Source organism: Patiria miniata, unplaced genomic scaffold, assembly GCF_015706575.1.
Source record: "Patiria miniata isolate m_02_andy unplaced genomic scaffold, ASM1570657v1 HiC_scaffold_20, whole genome shotgun sequence".
Classification (NCBI taxonomy): domain Eukaryota; kingdom Metazoa; phylum Echinodermata; class Asteroidea; order Valvatida; family Asterinidae; genus Patiria; species Patiria miniata.
This window is the reverse complement of record NW_024037059.1, coordinates 33,065,593-33,089,856: the sequence shown is the minus strand read 5'-3', so window position 1 is coordinate 33,089,856 and position 24,264 is coordinate 33,065,593. Positions and strand designations below refer to the sequence as shown.

General features: G+C 39.4%; 1 protein-coding gene across 2 annotated transcripts in view; it reads right to left on the bottom strand.

The window, feature by feature from the left end:
• Window positions 1-24,264, bottom strand: part of LOC119728727 (deleted in malignant brain tumors 1 protein-like) — a 45,687-nt gene that overhangs the window by 8,362 nt on the left and 13,061 nt on the right. The window contains exons 2-10 of one of the 2 annotated variants that reach the window (XM_038201074.1): window positions 12,955-13,101; window positions 11,008-11,190; window positions 8,558-8,842; window positions 6,479-6,658; window positions 5,677-5,847; window positions 3,779-3,955; window positions 2,816-2,869; window positions 1,660-1,747; window positions 59-114 (exon numbers count right to left, since the gene is read on the bottom strand). In XM_038201074.1, coding sequence (XP_038057002.1) covers window positions 78-114; window positions 1,660-1,747; window positions 2,816-2,869; window positions 3,779-3,955; window positions 5,677-5,847; window positions 6,479-6,658; window positions 8,558-8,842; window positions 11,008-11,190; window positions 12,955-13,101 — 1,322 coding nt within the window. In that variant the 3' untranslated portion in view covers window positions 59-77. The remainder of the gene's footprint in view (window positions 1-58; window positions 115-1,659; window positions 1,748-2,815; window positions 2,870-3,778; window positions 3,956-5,676; window positions 5,848-6,478; window positions 6,659-8,557; window positions 8,843-11,007; window positions 11,191-12,954; window positions 13,102-24,264) is intronic. The other variant, XM_038201073.1, reaches the window with a different exon arrangement.

Sequence of the window (24,264 nt, the reverse complement as noted above, 5' to 3'; positions counted from 1 at the left end):
GACATGGTATTAAAAGAATTCCTGTAGCCCAAAATCGTTTTAAACTGGTTAGTTTTACCTAAAATTGCGTCCATGTTTCACACATACTCTGGTCCTGTATTAACCCTGTAGGTCCTAAATACACGGTCAGTGGCGAGAAGCAAAAAGAAATCGTAAACAAACGAAGAAAATGGTAGTTTGATAGTGTAATTATATACAGTGTGACCAAAAACCAATGCAACCCTGAAACAGTTGCCTTTTTGAAAAACGTGATCGGTGATGTTTTATGTTTTGGATACCAGACTGAAGCTGAGAGCTTTTTCTTTCAAGTGCTGAAAAATCATGAAAACAGCCCATTGGGTTGCAGAGAAAATGCCGGTTCCGTAAAAGAAGTGATTTTTCATCCTTTCCAAAGGTGCTTCAAACAGTGAAACACGTTACTGTGAGCCCACTGTGCAATTGTCTTTCGTTTGTGCAATTTCTCTAATTTGTGATGCTGAAAATGTTTAAAATGGAACTAAAAAGGATAAGATACCTGTTCAGGTGGAAAATATAAGGTATTTCCATCAAATTCATTTGTACTCGTCATATATGCCGTGTTGTTTGTTTAAGACCATAGAACACAATGCGCCACAAGCATTTCATGCACAAATAGGTAGAGTGTAAATCCCTTAATTGTGGTAATGCCATTGAAATGGACCAAACAGGAGTTAAGTTACATAAATACACAATTGGCATTTTTTCAGCAACCCAATTTTTTTCTCAGTATTTGAAAGAAAAAGCTCACAGCTTTAATCTGATATCAAAAACATAAAAATTCACAAATCACGTTTTTGAAAAAAAGGCAAAGGTTTCAGGGTTGCATTTCTTTGAGGTCGCCCTGTACAGCTAACTGGTATGGTTATAAAACTTGCAAATGGGCAGCCAAAACTGGACGAGTCAAGAAGAATAAGCCTGATGGGTCATCACACTCTGTGTGCAACGAATGAAGTGAACAATGGTGTGTTGGTCGTACAATATAAAAAGTGCATTGCTGGCTTGCGTCAAGAGTGTGTTGACCAATGTGACTACCAGCGCGCATGCTCAGAAATTGGAAACGGGATAATATACCCTGCACGATTTGTGGCAGAGGGGTCCCCATGTCCCTCTACACACTCTATAATATTGTTGCCTAACATGCCCCCTAGATATCTCTAAAGAGTTCCTGATATTCTGGTTACACAATGACCAACACAAAAAAAGGGAGGAGGTTCCCTCTGCCACACATCTTGCTACGTATGATGTTGTTACTTCAAATTAAACCATTCAAGAACAATCCCGGTTTAGGCTGAAAAAAGCACAAGTTAATCACACAGCGTCCAAATGAGACTCGGTGGATTTAGGGCGATAACGGGGGCTAATCTAGTGTAATGGAGTTCAAATTAATTAATTTTATTCTTAATCCATTCTGATCTTCGTGCATGCCTATATATGCCTACATATGCAGATAAATCAGTGTCAATTATGAAACAAAATATGGCGTAATGAAATAAGGACTGCAACGTTTCTGACGTAAACTCAACTTTTATGTTTAAATTTCATCAGTCATTTTTTTGTTTGTCATAACGCAGCAGCGTTGGTAAACAAAGCGTTGGTGGAGACATCAATATCTTGGGGTACCGTATTATCTACATCACTCACCCCTCTTTCTTCTTTTTCCGACCAACGCAAAGCACTCCACAGATAACCATGAAGAAGATCAGTCCTAAGGCGCCCATGACTGCCAACACTGTAAGAAAATGTGGCAGAGAAGCCTGAAATAGCACCATTTCAATGGCACACTCCCAATGCTGTTGCCTATGAGCTTGCGCAGGTCAGAGGAGCAACTATTTGTTTGTGAGCATTCGCATTTTGTGGTCACGTGTCAAAACGATGCACAAAATGTGGTTTTTGTTTCGATCTGACAAGCCTCTTTTTTCAGGACTCCACTTGTTTACCAGTCTGCATAACGGCAAATGAGGACGATGAACAAAACGAATTCATCATAATGGTAGGAAGCATCACTTGCACAATCTCGTCATCCTTCATCCTGAGAGCTTTCCACTTACTTTCCTATGTTAGTTTTAAAGGTAAAAAATGGTTCAACCTTTTGTTTCGACAAAGGGTAAAATGTAAAAAAATTGCATTCGACAAAAGGTAAAGTAAAATCTTTTTTTCAATTTTGAAACTTAGGTTGTTTTTAAAACTTGCGAAATGTAGTTTAATTCATTAAAATTCATGTGTTTTATCATTTTTAACGTTTTAAATTTGCAAAATTTGAACTCTTTAAAGCTGTGACAAGTGCTTTAAAGGACAACGAAAAGTATCGTTAAATGTAATAATTAAAATGAACACTTAATGTCCTTTCAATTAAAACAAACCAGAAAACTTAGTTGTTAGACTAATTTACTTTGTCAATTCACTTCCAACTAAACTATCAAGTCGCTCTTCTATCTTGGTCGGTTCAGTCAGCGTGAAAAGCCAAATAAAAATTAGTCAATTAACTAAATAATTCTAGTTTGGACTAAGTTTAAATGGATTTCAAAATAAGTCGACAGAGACACCATTTTGACGAGACCTTTCTAGCCATCTGGGCTAGATGTTGTTTACAGTGTAATGGAGTATAATGATCAACAGTTAACCTTTATCCTAAGAAATTGGCGTTGGTTCCTGATCGAAACGAGAATTGATTATAATTATATTCTAAGTGCCCCCGACATATCAATTATTCGCCGTAACATCCAATTCAACATTAATAGGCACAACTAATAAAAGTCATCTCTGTGTTAAATGCATATCATTATAAATTCCAACTTACTCATGAACAGATACGTCTGTGTGAAGGCGAGGGAGGGACCAACAGGTGGCGCTTCTGTGAACAATGAAAACAATGACAAACCATAAATTGATAAAAACTAATGGAGAAAATTGATTCTAAAAATAGATGGGAAAAATAGTGCCCGAAATAATCACCAAAGGTGTGTAAACCAATATAGTTATCACTCTTGACAAACAATAAAAATGAATAAAGCATTGAATTTGACAAGAGGCATTTCATATGAATTAAGAGAGACTTTCTCCTTTTCTTACCAAGGCTTGATATACAGGATGAGTAAAACAAAACGAACCCCAAATGTCGGGACTATTGTTTTATTGAAGCTCTGCATGTAGCACTTTCAAAATCTAGGATATGAAAGCCCCATTCATAAGTTTTCTTTTAGTACAAAAATCATTTAAATCACTTATGTACTTTTGTAGTTACGAAATTTTAAACACAACCACCGTTTCAAAATTCTGTCCACGGATCACAAAAACGGTGTGCGTTCTTTCAGCAAAACAAAAACAATTAATACACATCCCTGTGTGATTTGTTTTCGTTTTGCTGAAAGAACACTGAACTTTTGTGTGATCCGTGGACACTGGACAGACCTTTAAACAGTGGTTGTGTTTAAAATTCCGTCGCTTGCAAAGTACATGAATGATTTGAATGATACTTGTACTAAAAGAAAGCTTATGAATGGGGCTTTCATATCCTAGTTTTTGAAAGTGCTACATAAAGAATTTCACTAAAACAATGGTCCCGACATTTGGGTTTCGGGTTTTTTTACTCAACCTGTATAGGCCTAGCTATTACAGTCTTACTGCAATTTGAGTTACATTGTCAACGATCTAAATGGTCTACTAAAGTGGGTCAGCTGATTTTAACCTCGAGATTTCCCTGTTTGTCTGCCAGCTGTTACCAGTGCAAAACTTGCTAACAATTGTTTAATGTAATTCTCACCTTTACACTCTGGTGGTCTGCGCCAGAATCCGTCTTCATTACACGTGGTATACGTCCACTCAGTCACATACATCCAATCACATAGAACCTTTACTTTGTCGCCGGGTCTGTAGGCAACGCCCTCAACGACGTCTAGATAGCCATTTGCGAACTCTACGACGTCACATGTTGTGTTGTCTGCGAAGTAAACACAAGGAAACGTATTTACACTTACAATGTTCAATTAAATGTAATCATTGTTATGCAGCTATGTAGCTCGTGGATACCAATTTGCCCGTAATTCGTTCAAATCATACGGAATCTTTCTTAAGACAAATAGCAATGGCTAAGTTTCAAAAGCTAGTCTCTAACTGCATGTAATCCGCGGAAGACGACCGATATTATTTTATGCTCGTTCAGAATTTACACCAGTTTGAATGAACTGAAACTGCCAAAGAGCGTAGTGGCAATTAAAAGGAGCATTTCAAAACGTCATTTCTTTAGCGATGCATAGTGTGATGGAGTTGGAAGGTGTTTTTGTGAATATCACTGTCTTTTCCCACGGCGGTGTGAAACACGCCGTGGGCTTGAGCTGCTTATGTTGGCTGTTTGGTACTAGGTGTGTGGGTTAGTAAGGGTGAGCTTGTCTTACATACGCAGTGTGGACTTCCGAACAAAAGACGTCCACATAATGTAGGTAGCAGCGACGAAGTGTGGACTTGCCCACGTCCACACAGTGTTTCCCCATTTCTGGAAAACAGGTTTAGAGGCATTTTTGGGTTAGGTTTATTTGTAGCAGAATGAAGAGAAACACTAAAGGGAATCATTGGAAAAAAATTGGGTTGTAAGAGTTTTCACAGTTTGAGAAAAATGAGTTTTTCCACTGGTGTTCCTTAACTACACGAAAAGAAAGGAAAGTCCACACTAGGTATGTGAAACAAGTCTGGGTGGGTAGGCGGGGTGAGTATGGGTGGGTATGGGTGGATTGGCTGGTTGGTGGCAGAGTGACCGAAAGGTCATGCCCAAATTCTGCAAAATGCACTTTAAAAATCTGTCAGATTCATCAAACATCTGCCAAATTCCCTAGAATCACTCGAAATACACTACAAATGAATAAAATCACATACAGATGCTGCAATATTGCCTTAATTAGGGTTCAAATTACATAATAAACAATATATAGTCACATGAAGACGTCATGAAATTGCTTTAATTTCACGCAGGCAAAACACGGTTGTGTCACGACGAAGGTTCCATGTGAGCCTAAGCACCTAGACCAGGCAACCTGTCCCATTATGCAAGGGTTTGTTTAAAAAGATTGAGGCTTTTTAAAACAAATGAACCATTTTTTACAAATTTATTATGTTTTTCTGTCAAATAACCATTTTTGCAGAAATCTGCCAAAAAATCCATTCTGTCAAATTTTCTGTCAAACTCGTTTTTTACGGAAAATTTTGTCAAATTTAGCCGAAATTCGGCTAAAACGGTCACCTTGGTTTGTGGACACTTTACTCGGCCATAATTGTATTTGTACAACTCAAGCATTACAGCTTTGCATTCGAAGACCAGTTTTTGCAAACACTGTTGCGCATGCGTCTAATTTGCATACTTTTTGCACATTAGATCACGCCCCATTCATTTCCGTTTTCTGTACTCTCGAGGTACCGGTACAGCCCGGATGCACGGACGGTGCCGTATAGCCGTCTTCACACGTTACCCGGCCTCGCTGCTACCCGGCCGCCGTGGGTTGTACCACTTGGTACTTGTTTAGGCTTCCTATCATTTTTTTTCTTGTGTAGAACGCGCGGGAACAATAAAAGTCTGACGATCAACTGCATGAAAATAAAGGGATCGGCGATGAATCTGAAAAGTACTTTTATTAATACCTTCTCTTTGGAAAACGGCCAGAAAGATATTACCTTGGAACGTCAGCACGAATGATACGTGGTTGTCTCGTGACTGGGACCCAGTAATGACAAATTTGACTCTAAGTTCGTTCTCATCGAAGGAAGCTACAAAGGGTGGACTGTCTTGGTTGTAGTCCATGCCCTTGAACGCCGTCCAATTCTTCCCACCGTTGGTAGAGATTTCTGGTGAAAAATAAATTAAAGTTCGAGGACAATAATATTGCAGAGTGTCATTGAGTTTATCAGAGGTCAATCACAAGACAAGTTCTTTTTCCAGGGGATGAACTCCTGACAAACGAAAGCTAATTTATTACATCTTGTTTCAGTAGCTTAGTTTTTTTGCGCAACTGAACAGGCTAGTAATAGGTATTTGATTTAAGTCTAGCTGACTCCTGATACCCGATTGTTTCTCTTGGGAAAATGCATTTAGAGCTGTGACAAGTATAATACTCACAACGAAAGAAAATTTTTATCATAATTCGATTTCACTAAATACCAAATAACATCCCAAAATGTATTACAATTAATGTACGTGTTCTTGTCTTACAAAAGAACGTATATACATGCATATCCTCAGCTTGTTTTACCTTGGATGCATGTGAAGTCAAGTCCTCAAAGTTCACCACAAGTCATTCTGTTTCAGGCCACGTGACAAACTGTGACAAGCTGAACTATATAAAGAGACATTCCTCACTTTCATCCCGTATTACCCCCGACGGTCTCGTGTTTAGACCTCTGTTATGACTTGACTTGTGATAAACTTGAGACTGACAAGAAAGCTACGACTGAATAATGTAATGAGCTCCAAACTTACGGATCTCGTCTCCATCGGCAACCTTGAACACAGGGAACTGTACTGCAGTGTCACCGTTCTCCGAAACGTCGACGATCCATTGGCAGGTGCGGCCATCCAGTGGGTAGGAGTCCGGGAATTCAGGGGAAGCGATAACCCCTTCACGTGCCTTCAAGCTCCCGCTGCAACTTCCAACAATTACTGTGGCATGCAGAGATTGTTTTTAGTGCTTTATCTATGACATGTGTGTAATTGATGAGGGCGCTTGAGATTAGTCTATGGGTGCAGATCAGTAAATCGACTCCCATAGACGTAGACCTCGGTGATAATTACGCGCACTTCCAAAAATTATTTAAAATACTCATAACTCTCAATGATCAGAAAAGGCTTATTTCATTATCTTTCATGCGCTGTTCAATGTTTGAGTGGTAATCCGATGACTTTTGGGAGAAAATTCTATCCAAATATGATCACCCCTAAATGACGTGGCCCATAGCCATTTTGAAGAAAAATGCCCGAGCTCCATTTCAAAATAGAGCAATTTTAGGGCCCAACTCCATCCGAATTTCACAGAGATACGAGCTCACAGTCCTGTACAAGGCTTCCACTAATATTTTTTACAAACCTTTTTACGCTTAAAGCCCACAAAGTACTCCAATAGCAAAACATGAGGGCATACAAATCGTGATTTGGCCCGAGTAAAGGCACTTTTGGGCCTATTTACTGGTCTGCACCCCTATCCAACAGCGCCCTCTATGGATGCTTAGTAGGAGAAGTGTGTTCTCTCTGTAAAGATTTTCCAAATCTACACGCTCTCTCCGGTTTCGGCTTCAGGAGATTTTAGATTCCTGACTTAAGAGAGTCCGGCTAAATAAAGGTCTATCTTTCAATTCACGGATATCAGTTCTAAAAATGGGGAACAACTTCAGAGTATTTTCATTTGGTTTGGAAATTTGGCTTATAAAGGTTTCTAAATGAATTTAGAGCACAGTTGCGACACTGTAACGACGCCATTTACTGGTTACCAAAAGAACAAAACGTTGTATCGTGTCTAAAAAATGACGTCGTTTAAAGCGCCCTCAGAATTGCTCAGATATATTGCCTTTGGAATAGGCATACCGACCATATAGTGTATGGAACTATGCTGAAGTCACTAGGGCGCCATCTTTGAGGACCAAAACATAACTATCAGGGGCGAATTATCACGACTCTTAATCAGATTAACTTGATTGCCACAAGCCTACGAACGTTGACATTTTATCTCCAGTAAATGCGCGTGCGTTTTCCTTATGAAGGTAAGTACGTACATCACAAAGCTGCGTTGCGTACTCTTTTAAAAAAGATGGTTTCGAGAACTTTTTTTCACCTCATTGTTAACTTTAGTTTTTGACATTTTGTAAAGAAATGAACAATAATTGATGGACGTCTATAGACTCACAACGCAACGGGGAGCAGGTTACTTTTCTAACATGTGGTCATTTAAATCAATGTGTGTCAAAGAGGCCAAGGGCGGATCCAGAACACAATTTTTTGGGGGGGCCAAAAAAATTTTTGGTTCCCCCAAAAAAGTGGGTCAAAAAAATAACGGCGTGGGGTTCGGGGCCCGCTTAAGGGCCCTGAAAAATTTTTGGATTCTAGATGTTCTGTGGTGTGATCTGAGGCGATTTCTGACCACTTTAACCAATGTTTTTTTTGAGGAAAAGATGGTGGTGTACTCATTGCCCAGCCTTTATTGCTATGTCAAAAAGTGGGTCAAAAAAATTACGGCGTGGGGTTCGGGGCCCGCTTAAGGGCCCCGAAAAATTTTTGAATTCTAGATGCTCTGTGGTGCGATCTGAGGCAGCTTCTGACCACTTTAACCAATGTTTTTTTTTGAGGAAAAGATGGTGGTGTACTCATTGCCTGCCGTTATTGCGATGTCACATAAAAAAAAAAAATTGATTTCGTTTTGGGGGGGCCATGGCCCCCTTTGGCCCCCCCCCCTGGATCCGCCCTTGAAAGAGGCGGGCATATTGAGGTAGCCAAACGATTGATTTGCTTCACTTCTTCGTGTTATCTAGTCATTACGTCAGTTATACTCGCGGTACATGCATGGCTTACCCTCGTGGACAGCCAAGTGCCCTTTAGCTCCGCAAGCCTGCGATGCTTCGCCTCCACAATCGGTCATACACTCCGTGTTGGGCGCAACTCCGTACCGCTGGAAGTCATCGCCCGCCGAGCCGCACAGGCAGTTGCCCGGGTCCACGCCTGCGTAGTGATACCCGTCCTGGCGACAAAGCCGGGCGCACTTGCTGGTGCTCATACCATCCTCGGTATGGGTCCGGCCAGACAGGGGAGGCTCGCCGTTGCCAGGTTCGCTCGTCACACAGGCTTTATAGCCAGGAACTTTGGTTGGTGAGAAGCGGAAGAGCAGGTGAAGAATCTCATTACAGTATGAACATAAGGCTCACAGAATGTACTGTACAATATCACTAGAATATTATTTTTGTGGAGTGCTGTAGCCTCGTGGTTTAGGGCATTGGGTTCGTGGTTTGCGGGTAAAGCTGCAGGTTGTGGGTTCGAGTCCAGCCCGGGGTCATGGGGCGTGTGCCCTTGGGCAAGGCACTTTGTCACTCATTGCTTCTCTCCACCCAGGAGTAAATGGGTACCTGTGAGTTAGGGCAGAGGTGGTTATTGATTGAATAAGCTTCCTTGCGCCCAACAGGCTGCATCGAGCTGTATATGCCGAGGACCTGAGATTGTATTTGGTAATCACCGACACCACGAAGTAACACTCTGCCGTGTTAAACCATATTTTTTTTCGATTTTCAGTTTTTTGGATTTTTAAACATTATTCATCAAGGCCTACCATTGCACGAAGTTTCAAAGCTTCAAGAGCTTTACTTAATAATTACGCTAAGTATCCATGGAAACTTTTGCGCAAAAGTGACAATTTTCGTTTTCGTGAAGTAACACTCAAGTTCCATTTACCATTGCAATGCATGGCGCGCACTCTGCTCATAAGTGAGCAAAAACGTTTTCACGAAGTAACACTCTTCTTGTAATAAGTTGTATGAGCGCGCGCGCTGACCTGAAGTTGCACTTTCCTCGTGTTGAATACATTGAAGAGTGTTACTTCGTGAAAACGAAAAATTACAGTTTCGCAGCCTTTTCGGTTTCACGAACTAACACTCATCTTTTTTCTCTTATTTCTTGTTTATTTAATACACAAACGGGTGAAAAACAGTAGATTTAATAAATTCATCAAGTGTCCACAACGAGAAACCCAACTGAAAATACGCTGTCGTTTTGACGCAAAGTGTTGTTTTAGAAGGCGTTCAACTTTAGTTGCCGTTTTCTCCAATTGCTAGTTTTTACTGGTATGTAGATGGGTGTTACTTCGTGGTGTCGGTGAGGTATGTTTAATTGGCCTATTTAATGTAAAGTGCTTTGATTTTAGTTGAAAGTAAGAACCCGTTATTATTATTATTAATTTTAAACCAAAGGAGGATTATTAAAATGAAGAAGTCATAAATTTTGTAGTTCTATTTTTTTTTTAGCACACTGATCACAATTTTATTTAAAATCTATGATGTTCAGCAGAACTGATGGTCTGAATCTGATACATCATAAAGCTGTACAATTTTCAATTAATTTTAACCATTTTCCCAGCCTCAAGAGTTGGGCCCCTTCGCATGGTTTATATTCTGCATAGGCCTGCTGTTCCCGTCGGTAAATTGTTCATTTGTATTCTATTAATTTTGGATTACGAGTGTGCCTTAAAGCAACTTTTTATTGAAGAGCGTTCCCTCTTCGCACAAATTTGTCACGCAGGATCAAATACAGGACTTCTTCTACAAAACACGGATTCTCCCATAGTGTTTTGGCTATACACTTTAATGGGCAATTTAAAATTTTCAAAATGTGGGTAGGTGGGTCAAATAAAATAATTTTAAATGAAAATTCACTTTTTCTTAAAAGAAAGAAGAGAAAAAAAGAAGCTATTTCAGCTTGCCGGTACCACCCGCCCACGTTTCCGATTCGTCTTTTTTTTCTTATCAACTCTGTCCCCAAATATAGAGACAGGGTCGAGTGTGTATGAGCGACCCTGTGAACAGCACGGGACGAGGTGGTGTTCCAGTGAAGTACACTTGATATCAAGCTATTGGCGTTCGTAGCTGTGGGCCTCTCGACAGGAGCGGGGTGCCGGGTTCACTCGACATAGGCCTGCATGCTAACGGGATCAACTGGACTGTAACGTACTTGATTTCTCCATTTGGAATGGTCTCTAACGTTAGAAAAAGGCTTTTCAGTGCAGCCTGGTGTTGTTTTGTTTTGTTTGTTTCGTTGTTTTGTTTTGGTTGGGGTTTTTTTTGGGGGGGGGGGGGGGGGGTAACACGTTTTGCACAAGTACACTGTAAAAACACCTTGTTAGATTTGACTATAGCAAGCAGTCAAGCTCAGCTGACTACTGACTACAGCTAGGTTGACTGCTATTTTGTAGTCAAACTTAACTCGTGTGTATTTAGATTGCATGTTGTTTTCTCCACCACATCCACCAATGAACTTACTGACGCAGTCCATCTTGACATCGAGCGCATGCGTACATGACGAGGTGTCGTTGGAAAACGAACATCCATCTAGCCTCTTTTCCGTGCCGTCGCACTTGACCATTGCCATGTGCACGGGGCTGTTACCGTCGACTTGGCTAAAACTGTGAGTGCTGTTCGGAGACATGACACCACCAAAGGCGCCTGTAACAAAAGGCAAACGAATCGGAAACATGAAAATACATTTTTAAAAACATTTTATTCATAAAGTTTTAGAATCAGAAACATAGTCAATTAAATGCAATCAATCAATTGGTACAATTTTATTCAACGTTGTTTCTTACATAGTCTAAAACTTAATTGTATAAGTACATGTATATAAAACAAAAAATGAATCTACTTAGTGTGAATCAGCAACATACATAATGGAACAACGTTAGGTAGAGGGTGAAGCATTTAGCTTTCGTTCCTAACCTTTGGACAGACAATTACAATGCATGTGACGAATAGCGACAAAACACAAGGACAAGTAAGAGTATAACAACAAGCAGGAGTAACATTAGACATTAATTAAACGTTATCAATAACAGTTACATTGAGGTTTAAGCTTTTTTTTACGAATATAGATAAAAGTATGGATAATTTAATCGGGTCACTCACATAGGACAATACCTGATTTTGCCTTAATTAAATACCTTTTTGGGGCAAAATTGCTAATGTATACTGTACCTTAATAATAATTGTGCTTACATAGCGCTTTTAATCGTATCAACAATCTCAAAGCGCTTTACAATTATTACCCCGTTCATCAGGCCATGGGACCACGCGGCAGCCGATATCAGCGCTCAATCGGTCCTTGACCCTCACAGGTACCCATTTATACTCCTGGGTGGAGAGAGGCAATTGCAGTTAAGTGTCTTGCCCAAGGGCACAAACACCATGTTCCTGGTACGGTTCGAACCCACGCACTTTCCTACATGAGTCAAACACCGTAACCCCTGGACCATGGCGTTCTACCTTATATATACGGTTTCCTTTACCTGTTTACAGATACAGGGTGAGTCAAAAAAACGAAACCCAAATGTCGGGACCATTGTTTTAGTGAAGTTCTGCATGCAGCACTTTCAAACTCTAGGATATAAAAGTCCAATTCAAAAGCTTTTTTTGTACAAGAATCATTGAAATCACTCATGTACTTTTTAAGTAAACGGAGTTTTAAACACAACCACCGTTTTAAAGCTCTGTCCACGGATCCCAAAAAAGGTGTGTGTTCTTTCAGCAAAACGAAAACTATTCACACACATCCTTATGTGAACTTTTTTGTGATCCGTGGACAGAACCTTACAACGGTGGTTGTGTTTAAAACTCCGTAACTTGAAAAGAACATAAGTGTTTTGAATGATTTTTGTACTAAAAGAAAGCTTATGAGTTGGGCATTCATATCCTAGATTTTGAAAGTGCTTCATGCAGAACTTCACTAAAACAATGGTCCCGACATTTGGATTCGTTTTTTTTTACTCACCCTGTATACACACCATTCAGTATCAGGCAAACTGCATGCAGCAAGTGCTAGCGTATATACACTGCTCAAACGCCACCATGTATAAAAGCATATTCAGATTAAATTCAATTTCACTTTCTCATCCCTTACGGGAAATTCCTTTTGGCATTTTACATAACACACCTTAATTAGTACATGGTAACACTTTAACAAGTTACCATACTTGAACAAAGACTCTGACTGAATGGGGAACCGCCAACATAGGACTGGATACCTCAGTTAGAGAGCACCGGAACGGTTATCCGCAGGTCGCATGTTTGAAACCCCGCTCCAGTTAATTTCTTTGTTCAATGATATGATATTAAGAATTTCAAAGATATTGGGTCGTCGATTTAGCACATGGAAAGGGAGCCTGAAGCCGAGGCCTGTATAATTATATAGAGCTGAGCGCATCCATGCACACATACCGATTTGTCTGCAAACGACTCGTGCGTCGTTCTCATCCCACTGCTCATCACCGCACACGGTGCCCCAGCTCCCCTCAGAATGCACCTGCAGATAGCCTTGAAAAGCGTGGGTACCTCCAATAAGTCGCAGATCACCCTCTTCTGTGGCTGAAATCAAAAGGAATCCACATAAGTGTTTAGGTAACATCGAACACCGAGCCTCTAAATATTTCTCCGGAAAGTCGGAATTTGATTTCCCTCCACTCAAAACAGAGGGGGAGTCGATTATTGTATTGCTTGGCGTTTTCTGCGCGTGCGTAGAAGATTTCATAAATATAAAGTAGCATGCCATACACAAGAAACTTTTGTTTTATAACAGAAAATAAAAATTTGAAAGGAGAATTGGGAAATGAGGCGCAGCGCATGCACAGTTTGTGCAATAACGCACATTGTCGTAGATTAGATGTTTATCCTTTTATTAGTATTTAATGTGGACAAAGGGAACTGCCATTTTGAATTAACAGTTAACATCAGGAGGGTGCAACAATGAAGGAATGTGTTCCGTTGTACGTTTCTGGTTGAGAACGTTAATTAAAATGTTGCTCATGTACCCTGCTCGATACCATCGTCCAGAAGCTACAAAGGGAACAGCGCAGGATAGACAAGATGGTTTATCAATCCTTTACCATATGGAACGGCGATCAAGCATGTGCGCTATCAATTCCAAAGGTATCACTGAAGGATTTAAGAGTGACCATTTTACCAGACTGCAATGAATTCCTGCAGGATTACACGATTCACAGCACACGGGCGCGTGCGCTATAAATAAATTCTATATGATATTACTTTTCCATGCAGATCGATTACGGAAAAGGATATGCGATGAGTTGCAATAAGTGATTCCATATAGGCCTAGATAATGTATACCGTAAGAAAATAGGGACACGTGGCAATGGAATCCTATACGGCTTAAAGGGACACTACGTCCTCGTAAGTGCCAATTGGGCTACAAAACGCGTTTTAAAATGAAATAGTGTTCATTGGAAAGAACATTAATGTAGGATGTAAACGTCCACACATCTATCCTTTAGTGGCCGGTATTGTGTTATTCTTGCGAGAACGAATTTCGGGGGTCAACATTTTGACTCTCAAAAATGTATCTCCAGTTTGGGTGCTACTCGTGATTCCAGTCGTTCATGTTCCATCAGTGCATCGCATTCTGCGTCACACATACGACGTGTACCGTATACCTTCGTACATTGAATTGTCTGACATTATATCATGGACACAGAAGCTGGGGGCATGCAGAAGACTTATATTTACGGCTGGAAGTACGTATGCGTATGCCACAAAACGTACGCTAAGTCAGAAATAAACAAGCGAGTTTTTTCCCGTCTTTTCTCAGGAACACCGCGAAATTAGGTTTAACCTACCAGACCTTTGACATAGCATGAGCAAAAAATGTATTTAAACCATAAGAAATGCGTCGATTTCAGGACGATGTGCCCCTTTAACTCCAAACCTGGGTACCTTGTAGATCCCGGTTAAATGTAACAATCATTCGGGGTTTTACAACTAGTTAATGCAAGTTTGATTCAAATGTTGAAAATTCCTGATTTTTAGTGTTGATAGGAACGATTGCAATTGGTATAATTATTTTCACGTCATGTCTATTGTTTTAGTTTCCCAGTGTAATCATAGATGTTTGTGAATAATGGAGACATCCATGCAACTTATATTTTATCGTGCCATGAAATTATAGTGCAGAAAAAAATCTATGGTACGTTTACGACGAATTACAAACAGGAACTTCAAATCATTAAGCACAATCAAGGAAATGAGGCACAGATTCTAACGCCAAATAGATGATTCGCAAATTTGGTATTAAGGGTATAAATTAAAGATGATTTAGCTACACTAATAAATCTATACAGTGGGCTTTAATCATGGCCCTATTATCGTGAACTCTCCAGTCCCTTTCTGATGTGTATTCTAATATGCATGCCTTCTGGGCTTCAACGCTCCTGATATTCTCAACATGCTAAAGCTCGACCGGAGGGCAAATTCGTCACAGCTTGCTAGCCTGATGATATGCAATGCAAAGTCCTTCATCTTGCGACATATCCAATAGGATCCATGTAGAACCACAAGAAGGTTGGAGCAGTCTTTAGTCAATATGGAATGAGCTACGGTCCCTTTGTCGTATAAAATCTGTGACTCTGTTTTTGAAAACCTTGTAGTGATTGATGTTGTAACAACATAATCCAGTAACTTGTTTCAGTCAAAAGGGAAAATGTGTATGCATCTGTACTTTATTATTGATCACTGTGCAGGACATGCTGGGAAACGGTATAGGCCTAATACATCAAATACTTCAGAATGATGAGTCATTGGATAATGATAACAGTGCGGCGCATTCGGCCAGATGTACTTTGAACACGGACATGATAGAGGGAGTTAGAAGATGTAAATCAACATTTTGGCAAAACATAATAATCATTGCTCAAAAACCTGACGACACCCTCTTTATAATAGTAGCTACAAATCAAAGTGAAAAGAAAAAGATGATTGAACAATTATCTTCAGATTTCAGCAGATATTTGTAGTTTGTAAACACGAAGCCATTTTCCCACGCGAAAAAAAATTCCCCATCTCCGAGTACTAAGGAAACTGTGTTAGTCATGTGTTCATTTTGAAGCAGGTATTCAATACACAGCAACGTTATAAAGGAGGCAGTCTAAGAAAAAAAACTAACGTAATGTGTCAAATATGAAAGAAAATTGACAAATGATAAGCATATCACTGCTACTTGTTTTCATAACACGCACGCTTGTTTCAATGTTTTCTTATACATAGTTGAGTGTAAAGAACGATGGATAAGAATAAACGCATGTAAAACAAAAGTGGTGGTTGTTTGCTTCAGATAGTTTTTAAACATGACGAAAATATGTCAGCAGCATATCTGAGCAACCCACACTTGTCGGCCTCATACTGCAGCCCATAACGAAACGCATTGTTTAAAGAAAAGTGTGCCAAAAAGCTAAGGGTCTAAAACAAATAACTCGACGTACAATGTTTATCGTTGTCCATTTTCCATAGCATGCTTGGGCGGAACTAGCTTTCATGAAACGAGGGGGTTGATATGAAGGGGGGGTGAGTGAAGGCGTGTCGAAGGCACAAGTGACAAATATTTTCAAGCTGCAGACTTAGAAACAAAATCTTAATTTACCGTCTTGAATGGTACACAATACAGCGTTTCTAGTGTAAATCGACTGAAATAATGTATCCTCTAGTCTAGCTTTTTCTCGAGTTATGAATCATTTCAAATTACTTTTATATGCCTCCAGGACATTGCAAGAGCCTCCCTTCCAAAAAAATAAAACTGCATTTTAGTAAACATTAGTCAGCAGCTAAACGGGGGGGGGGGGTGCCACTCCCTTCCCCGATCTGCTGCTGACACGGAACTCATTAGGACCGTAAAAATACATACAAATTGATGTCAGGCAACGTGAAAAAAAGCCTTTCCTTAAAGTATTCAAGAGTTACAAAACTGCAGACAAATTAAAAAGAAATTAGAAAGTACAGAAGTTACTTGCATGGCAAGAAAAGAAGGATCGAGTCACCAATTAAGCTATATGTATTACGCAATCATCGCTATGTAAATAGCTTGTGGATGGTGCTCAGCTGATTTTATGCTCAGCATATTAATTTGCAAATCAACATTATCTGCATCAGCATGAAATTTGTATTAAACAGTCAGCAAGAGTATAAGAGCTTACCCCGTCATTTGTTTCTGCTTTTGCATTTTGAAAACACTTTGGCTTAGCCTTACGATGAAAAATCATACTCAACGGGGTATTAAGTGCGATTCAAACTGCTTACAGTTTCTCTTTAAATCGATGAAGTGTGTTTCACAGCGGCATCCTATATACGGACGAGCGCGTCTATTTCCCCTGTTTTGTCAATGATGATGATGATTCTTAAACCCCAGGCCTAACAGAACACGATAACGTCGTGTAATGTAGAGGGCCCGTGGTCTATACGCGACGGAACATTGCGACACAGCGGGAAAGGCTCTTGGTCCATACATTCTAAATGCCACGTCATTATTCTAGAATGCATATCAGTTGTGTTGATGTCAATATTTTCTACATCTTCTATGCACTAAAGAGCTAATACAAAATAAATGACGCATTTCTTTGCTTTACAAAATGAAAGAGAAGAATGTTAATTAGGAAGTCCATGTATGGAAAACCAAACAAAACAACCTTAAAAACCTTCTCAAATTAAATTGTATGACTGAACTTAAAACGATGAATCGGGTTGGAAACTTTAAACTTCGGAACACCATATACCAATGATTGACCAATCATGAGCCACCCAGTGCGATTTTGACGGACCCCAGAGTCAGGCAATATCTTCGTCTGGGAGCGCTATATAGTCAAAAGTTATTTTTGATGAATTAAAATCAACTCAAGAAAGATTCCCAAGGCGCCTTTTCTTTAAATGTCTCCTTTCACAATTTTGGTGCAAAATTTGAACAGTCATAACTTCCAAACAAGACCGCTTTGTGGAGGAAAAAAAGATCAAATGGCAGAACATATTATGGATTTATAAGGGGATTGCTGTAAGTAATACTTTGCGACAAAAAGTGGGTTACTTCAGTGACGCTTTCAAAAGGCAAGGCTTACAATGAGACATCCTCAACGTACAAACTAATGCCAACAAAAACCACAATTTCATGAGAATAAAGACAGACAAAAAAATTGAACTGCAAAGTATCTCGGAGGAGAACCTGACCTTGTTATGGAAAAAAATAACAAAGACTAATGATCATAGCAAGTACAACAAAAAAGAGTATCAATCGGCACAGCTTCTTAATGAGAAGTGTTACTGAATGCAAAGAAAAGCTGCTTAAATGTCTTCCAGCCAGTCCCCTTCAGACTTCCTTATAGATATTCATGATGTTAAATAAGGAGCATAGTTTCAGTCCACTAATCTATGATACAGTCTGTAGTGGGCATGCATGTCTCAACACGTACTCACGCAGCATGACTTAATGTGATCAAGCAAATATTCTAATACAAAATATTTGTAAATTTTTGTTTCTTACTAAGAGGTTATAAATGTGCTACTATATAGGTGTTTAAAGTGCGATATGAAGATTGCATTGGCGATCAATCGTGATAGTCTGTTTATCTTACGTGCGTCATTTACTTAATGAAAAGATACACTGCTCAAGGACTGAACAGCTACAGCCATAATTTGGGGAATGTTTTATAATGCATGGACAACGATACGACAAAATTACACTCTTCGATAAGAATAATTAATATTAGATTTGCACTATTGTATATTATAGCAATAATAAGAAAAACAAACAAATTGAACCACAAATAGATGACCGACGTCATTCCTTAAGTCTAAAAATGTTTTATTGTGATGCAAACATCCGAAATAAATGTTAGATAATTCGAGGGTTAAAATATTGTCAATTGTTCGTCCCTCGGTTTACAAATAAATACATATAGCCTTCCCGTGTCTCTTCGACACAATAACCAAAATACGTAAGGCCGTAAATCATTTAACACCAATAACACATAATGTGATAACATTACTCTATACGAGATTTTATGGACACCAAAATAGTCTTTACCCCGAGTTCAAGGCGGTACCAGCGCGCGTGATGCGATCATGCCGCCCGGGGCTCCGCCTCAATCGTCCCACCCGCCCAGCCGACACATGCTCATGAGGTCTCTCACCACGGGGGTTCAGACCTTACGGGACACCGTATGTTTTGACACGGTACATTAGCGAACTCGTCGGGATTTACAATAATAGACGCGAGGGGTCTAAAAGTCAAATCAATCGCATTTTTAAGACGAGTACAGTTCTACTTATAAACCAAAATGCGTCTTCTTCAACATAGCAGAGGACGGTATAATTAACATATTACATTAAAAAAAATTCACTTGACTAAAATCTGCATTTCATTAATATAGAGGTTTAGTCATATCTAAATACATGTAAGTTCATTACTATCAGTTTATCTCATAGTTTTGGTTGTTAAAGTGAGCGGATGTCCTTTAAATGTCAAGCTTACAGTGGACATCGGTCAAAATACGATATTCAAAACGATGGTGATATTAGTTGTGATGACGGCGTTGCTCATGGTGATGATGTTGATTGTGAAGTTAACAATGATGTTGCTATTGTTGTTGACAGGGGCAATTTTCCCGAATCATTTCTATGATCCATCTATAATAGCGTTTAAGTGAATGTGTAAATTGTACTGATGCAAATGTGTCTAGCTATACATGGATGATCCCCTTTGCAAGCCGTGAGCTGGAAATATTCAATTTCATGCGCGATGAAGATGAAAAGGCTCGCCGGTCAAATTGCTTGGCCGAGATGCATCAAGCTGTGGAGGAGATACGCTAGCATGCAACACGCAGGTAATAGCTGATGAATCACTCAACGGGTTTCACATCTGAAAGAGAAGGGGTCTTCGTTTGCTTACATTCGCCTTATATTGCGTCCTTATGCAAAGCTGGATCTTGTCTTCTATCCTTAAGGTTTTTGTTTTGGGTTTTTTGGTTCGTGCCTTTTATCTTTAATGCCCATATAAAGGACAAGACTACTCAACGTTGTGGGCTCCTGACTAGAAAGAACAGAAAAAGAATGGAAGAAGCCATAGTTGTAGAGGGGTTCCTGATCACATTTCGTTTTAATAGTGAACAGAAATGATAGGCAAATGAACACATGGTCTCTTCAACATGTGCACTTGTTTTATTACGTTAGTTTTAAATTCGTCGAAATGTTCTTTTTATGTTTACCGCTATAAAGCCAAATGACCAATACTACAGGGCACTAGGCTACGTCTAAAATACGTATTACGAGTTGATGTGAATTGTAATTAGGCAATAACAAAACATATACATGCCAAAAATGACGGTTCAAATGCATGAAAGTGTAAACATTAACAATATCAGAGTGTATCTCCAAGGTATAAGTTTGCGGAGACACCATGTGAATTTAATGTCTTTTGTGACTTTGTGGTGGTTCTGAGGAGAACTTGGACTCGACGTTTCGGATAGCATGCTCTGTCCGTCGTCACTTTTTTAGGAAATAAATAGTGTTTACGAACAGTGAAGACTATATTGATTTATTGAGGCTACGGGGTAATTCCATTTACGGAGTTTACTGACTTACCTAAAACTCGAGACATTATCGATTTTCATTAAGATAATGGGGTTGCTGATTAGAAATTCTGCCAATGTCTGCCAATGGCAGACAGCTTTTTTGATGTGTATGTCGCGTGTGGATCCTTAAATTATTCTAATTATCATTAAGGGTGATAACATGCAGATATATCATTAACACATAAAGACAATGTGGAACGTCTGTACATGATGAGCACATTAAAATATGAGCACAATGAATAATGAAGACTGCATTGTTATGTTAGACTACTAAGAGGAAATTTCGGATCAAAACGAGTTAGAACATGATATACCGATGGGTAGCATTTGCCTGATTTTTAATATGATATCTTATTAAGTTATGAAATTGGAAATAATTGATAATTACTAATTAGTCAACGGAGTTTTCAAAAGAAAGTCCTTAATAAAACGTAAATTCCAATTATAATTGTAAAGATTAAACAATGGGAAACACTCGCCATGTGCATCCCTTGTGGTCGATTCAAATACTCTTCATCACCTTAATAGGACAGAAAACTAAGCTCAAATTTTAAAAGTGAATGGCCAAACAAACAACTGGGATATGAAGATGAACCCCGAAGCCCTGAAATAGCCCTGCGCTGCAGATTGCCCGTCCAATGCAATCAAGCGCTCATACCCCGCATCCATTATTCCAACCGCCCTCGATTTGTCCCCAACTTAATTTATTCTGCCTTGCATGCAGCAGGTCACGTGTGTGTATGCGTGGACTCTGACCAGGGGCGTTCATAAAGAGATATATTGCTGTTTAATTGGAACATGTTGTACCGTGGGGTTTAGACCAGGACGTAGTGCCTTGGATCTTATTTTGTGTGGACGTGATTATAATTCTGTTATATGGCTTGACGCATTTATTTGTGATTGTTCTGTATTTCAGAACTTATTAAGAACGGTTATTTCAGAACAGTTTCAATGTGTGCATTTTCCCAAAACAAACAGCTAGATTGCAGAGAAAGCTTCCCAAAACGTATACACAATGCCAACAAATGCTGTGACTTTGGTAAAAAAAAAAAAAAAAGATACGGGTTTACTAATTTACTTGAAATAATAATAATAAAAACATTTCTTATATACAGCGCGATATACAAAAAGACTCAATATGCGCTTCTGGTAAACAAGTGTGTCTTAAGTTGAGATTTGAGATGTTCCAAGGATGTCCTGATCTTTATTTGTGAGGTAATTTATTCCATTATTCTGGTGCTGCATAATGAAATATCCTTTGGCCATAAGATTTGGTAAGAACCGTGAATGGAGTTAAATGATGTTCTGAGCTGGGGCGAAGATTCCTTGATGGACGCTACAGTCCTGCAGGATCTATTTTGGATAATCCACAATCTTGGTACTGTCCAACTGAAATGGTCCAACGGTATAAGCTGCAACCGAAGCGTAGTGATGTTTTGGAGAGGAGTCGAGCCGCGTCTTATAGGCGCGCTCAAACATGCAAGTCCTTTTGAAATAACGAGAAATAACGAGAAAATGATGCTTTTTCTGTTTAAATTCTTGTGTATAATGTCTCGACCAGAGAAACATCCGCGAGTATTCATCTGAGGTTAACTTGTTTTCCCCGTGAAACATTTAGCTATATTAAATATCGTCATTAGAGATGTAATCGACATAATTTATTCACAGAAAACGCTTTGTTCACGGTGCCTGCGATCTCAAAATCAAAATTCATCAAGAAACAATCCATTTCACCTGGCAACCGGGATATCACAACTTCTAAAGTAAGCGGTTGGAGGGGACTCTTGAACCGTGCCCAGGGCCAAAGTCCTCGAACTCGGTCACGACGATCTACAGTGATTGTTCCTTTTCTAGCTAATTCTCATTACTTCAGATGTGTGATAATTACATTGTTTGAAGGTCTATCCCCACTTAAAACACAAAGTTGAGCCCAATTGTATTATTAGCTGTCGCACGAGCGAGCAAGAAACAGAATGTTCTTTCCATCTGCAATTTTCTTTCCCTCAATTTGACGAATGTAAATTCTACGGAGCTACATCGTTTCTTTATTCAGTCTGCAGTGTTGGCAAATGGCCACGTCCCAGTTTCATTTTTGTGTGTGTTTCCAAAGCGATGAGAGAAATATCACAACAATTAATTCTGAAATTAAGTGCGTAACAGCATAATTTTTCTTTCTATTTTCGTCTATTCTGAAAAGGTATTAAATTACTAATTTGGGAGAAAATGACTGCTAAAGTCAATCCACAAAACAGTCGTCTGTTCATCAACGACCTAGCAATGGAGCCCCACGCCTTAATTTATTAATGGACGACGTGACTGATAATTATATGTCATCAAATTTATGAGTGACTTGGGCTTTAGACAATGAGCTAATTAGCTTGCGAAATATCTACACGTTTTCCCATGTCCATAGCGTTAATTGCTGAGTGAGTTATATTGGGTCAGTTAAAATTAATGTGCAACTGCCGTATTTCGATGGAAGGTATTGGGGTTCCATATTTTCTTCAAAATAAAAGATAAGAGTGTCCAGGGATCTGTCTAGTTCAACACAGTGCTTCGAATACTCTGACCAGATATACACTAATATGCCACACTATTCCCGCCAAATTTAGACTCAGGGAAATAGTATTTGGCTATAAACGTCTTCTAACGGCTAACAGAGTACAGGCTTCTGTGTCCTTTTGAACGGCGATGAGCTCTTAATTGGAGATCAATATTCCCAGTACGTTGCTTTCATTGTAGATAAAAGGACGAGACGGTATTGTGTACATTTCACACTACGTAGTAAAATGCATTCATTCTCTCCCTTTTTCTCTCTTTGTAAAAATAGGGCGGCGTAACAGAACATCCCTTGATTTCTGATGTTATGCATGCAATCAATGCATGTATTATCTTCAAATGATGACATGATTTAATCTCTGAAGGACTTGGGTAAATTTCAATGTGTGGAAAAGAAAGTAATATTTAATACACAACACTCAATTAAATTGCGATTACATAGTGCAAATATCAAAATATGCATTGTGAACCTTCTGTACCCGTTACCCTGGCTTATGAACTTTTATGGGTAACGCCATCTGTTAGCGTTTCGCACCAAGCGTCACAATAACAAACTTGACAAGTCGGCGCAGTGCAGTGATCTAAAACTGTCACGATAGACTATCTTGAGGATGACTTTCGATTCGTTTAGCTCCTGGCTAATTTACTAAAATTAATAGCGCGGGTTTTTTTCTGCATTTTTAATTCGCCCGATGTTGGGGCACGCATTTTACGAGTTATTCGTATATAGAGGGAATTTGCATCCCACGAATTAAAGGTGTAGGCCTAAACAACATTAACAACATATTTTTTTATCATCAAACAATGTTATTGCCTTCCGCATTATTTTGACACTGTTCCGGTGTACGTGAAGCAAGGGTTGAAGGGTGTACGGGAATCTACCATCATCACCATCTATGACCGTATGAATTGAAAGAAGACCGTGCCCGGCGTCATGTGTACCGAGGCCTTATTATACCAATGGCCTCTATTCTGTATTTTTTTCAGTATACAAAACCCCCGTATATGGAAATTCACTGTCTACCAGTAAATGAAAGACTATACCGTAATAATCATCTGCTGGCAAGGATGCAGTGTCTCCCTCATCCGTCATGCACGGTTACACCCATCAAGCACATCAGCGGGGAGACCAGTGCATCCTCCTGTTACTACTTGCTGAAGAGGCAGGCACCCAACCGGCAGTAATTACCAGCGTATTTTACATGTCATCATCGGAGACAGAGGACATGCCGTACGTTTCGATGAATTAAATTCTAATCTACCGAAAACAACATTTTCCCCGTTGCCATTATATTTTTTTCTTAAATGTTGTGGACCGCAACATTTTAACACCAAACTGATTTTTGCAATTGTGTAAATTTCATTTTAAACATTGTCAAACACCTTTCCCGGAAAATCCCCAATGTTACTTGTAATGAACTTTCTCAATAGCGGGAAAGGTTCTGAAACGATTTGTGGCTCAATCTAGGTGAAGCTACCCGAAGTTATGTAGAAAGGGAGAAATTCCCATTTATATGATTTCAGCACTTCCAATGTAGTTCTACCTCGGCACCTTCAACGAAAGCGAGTG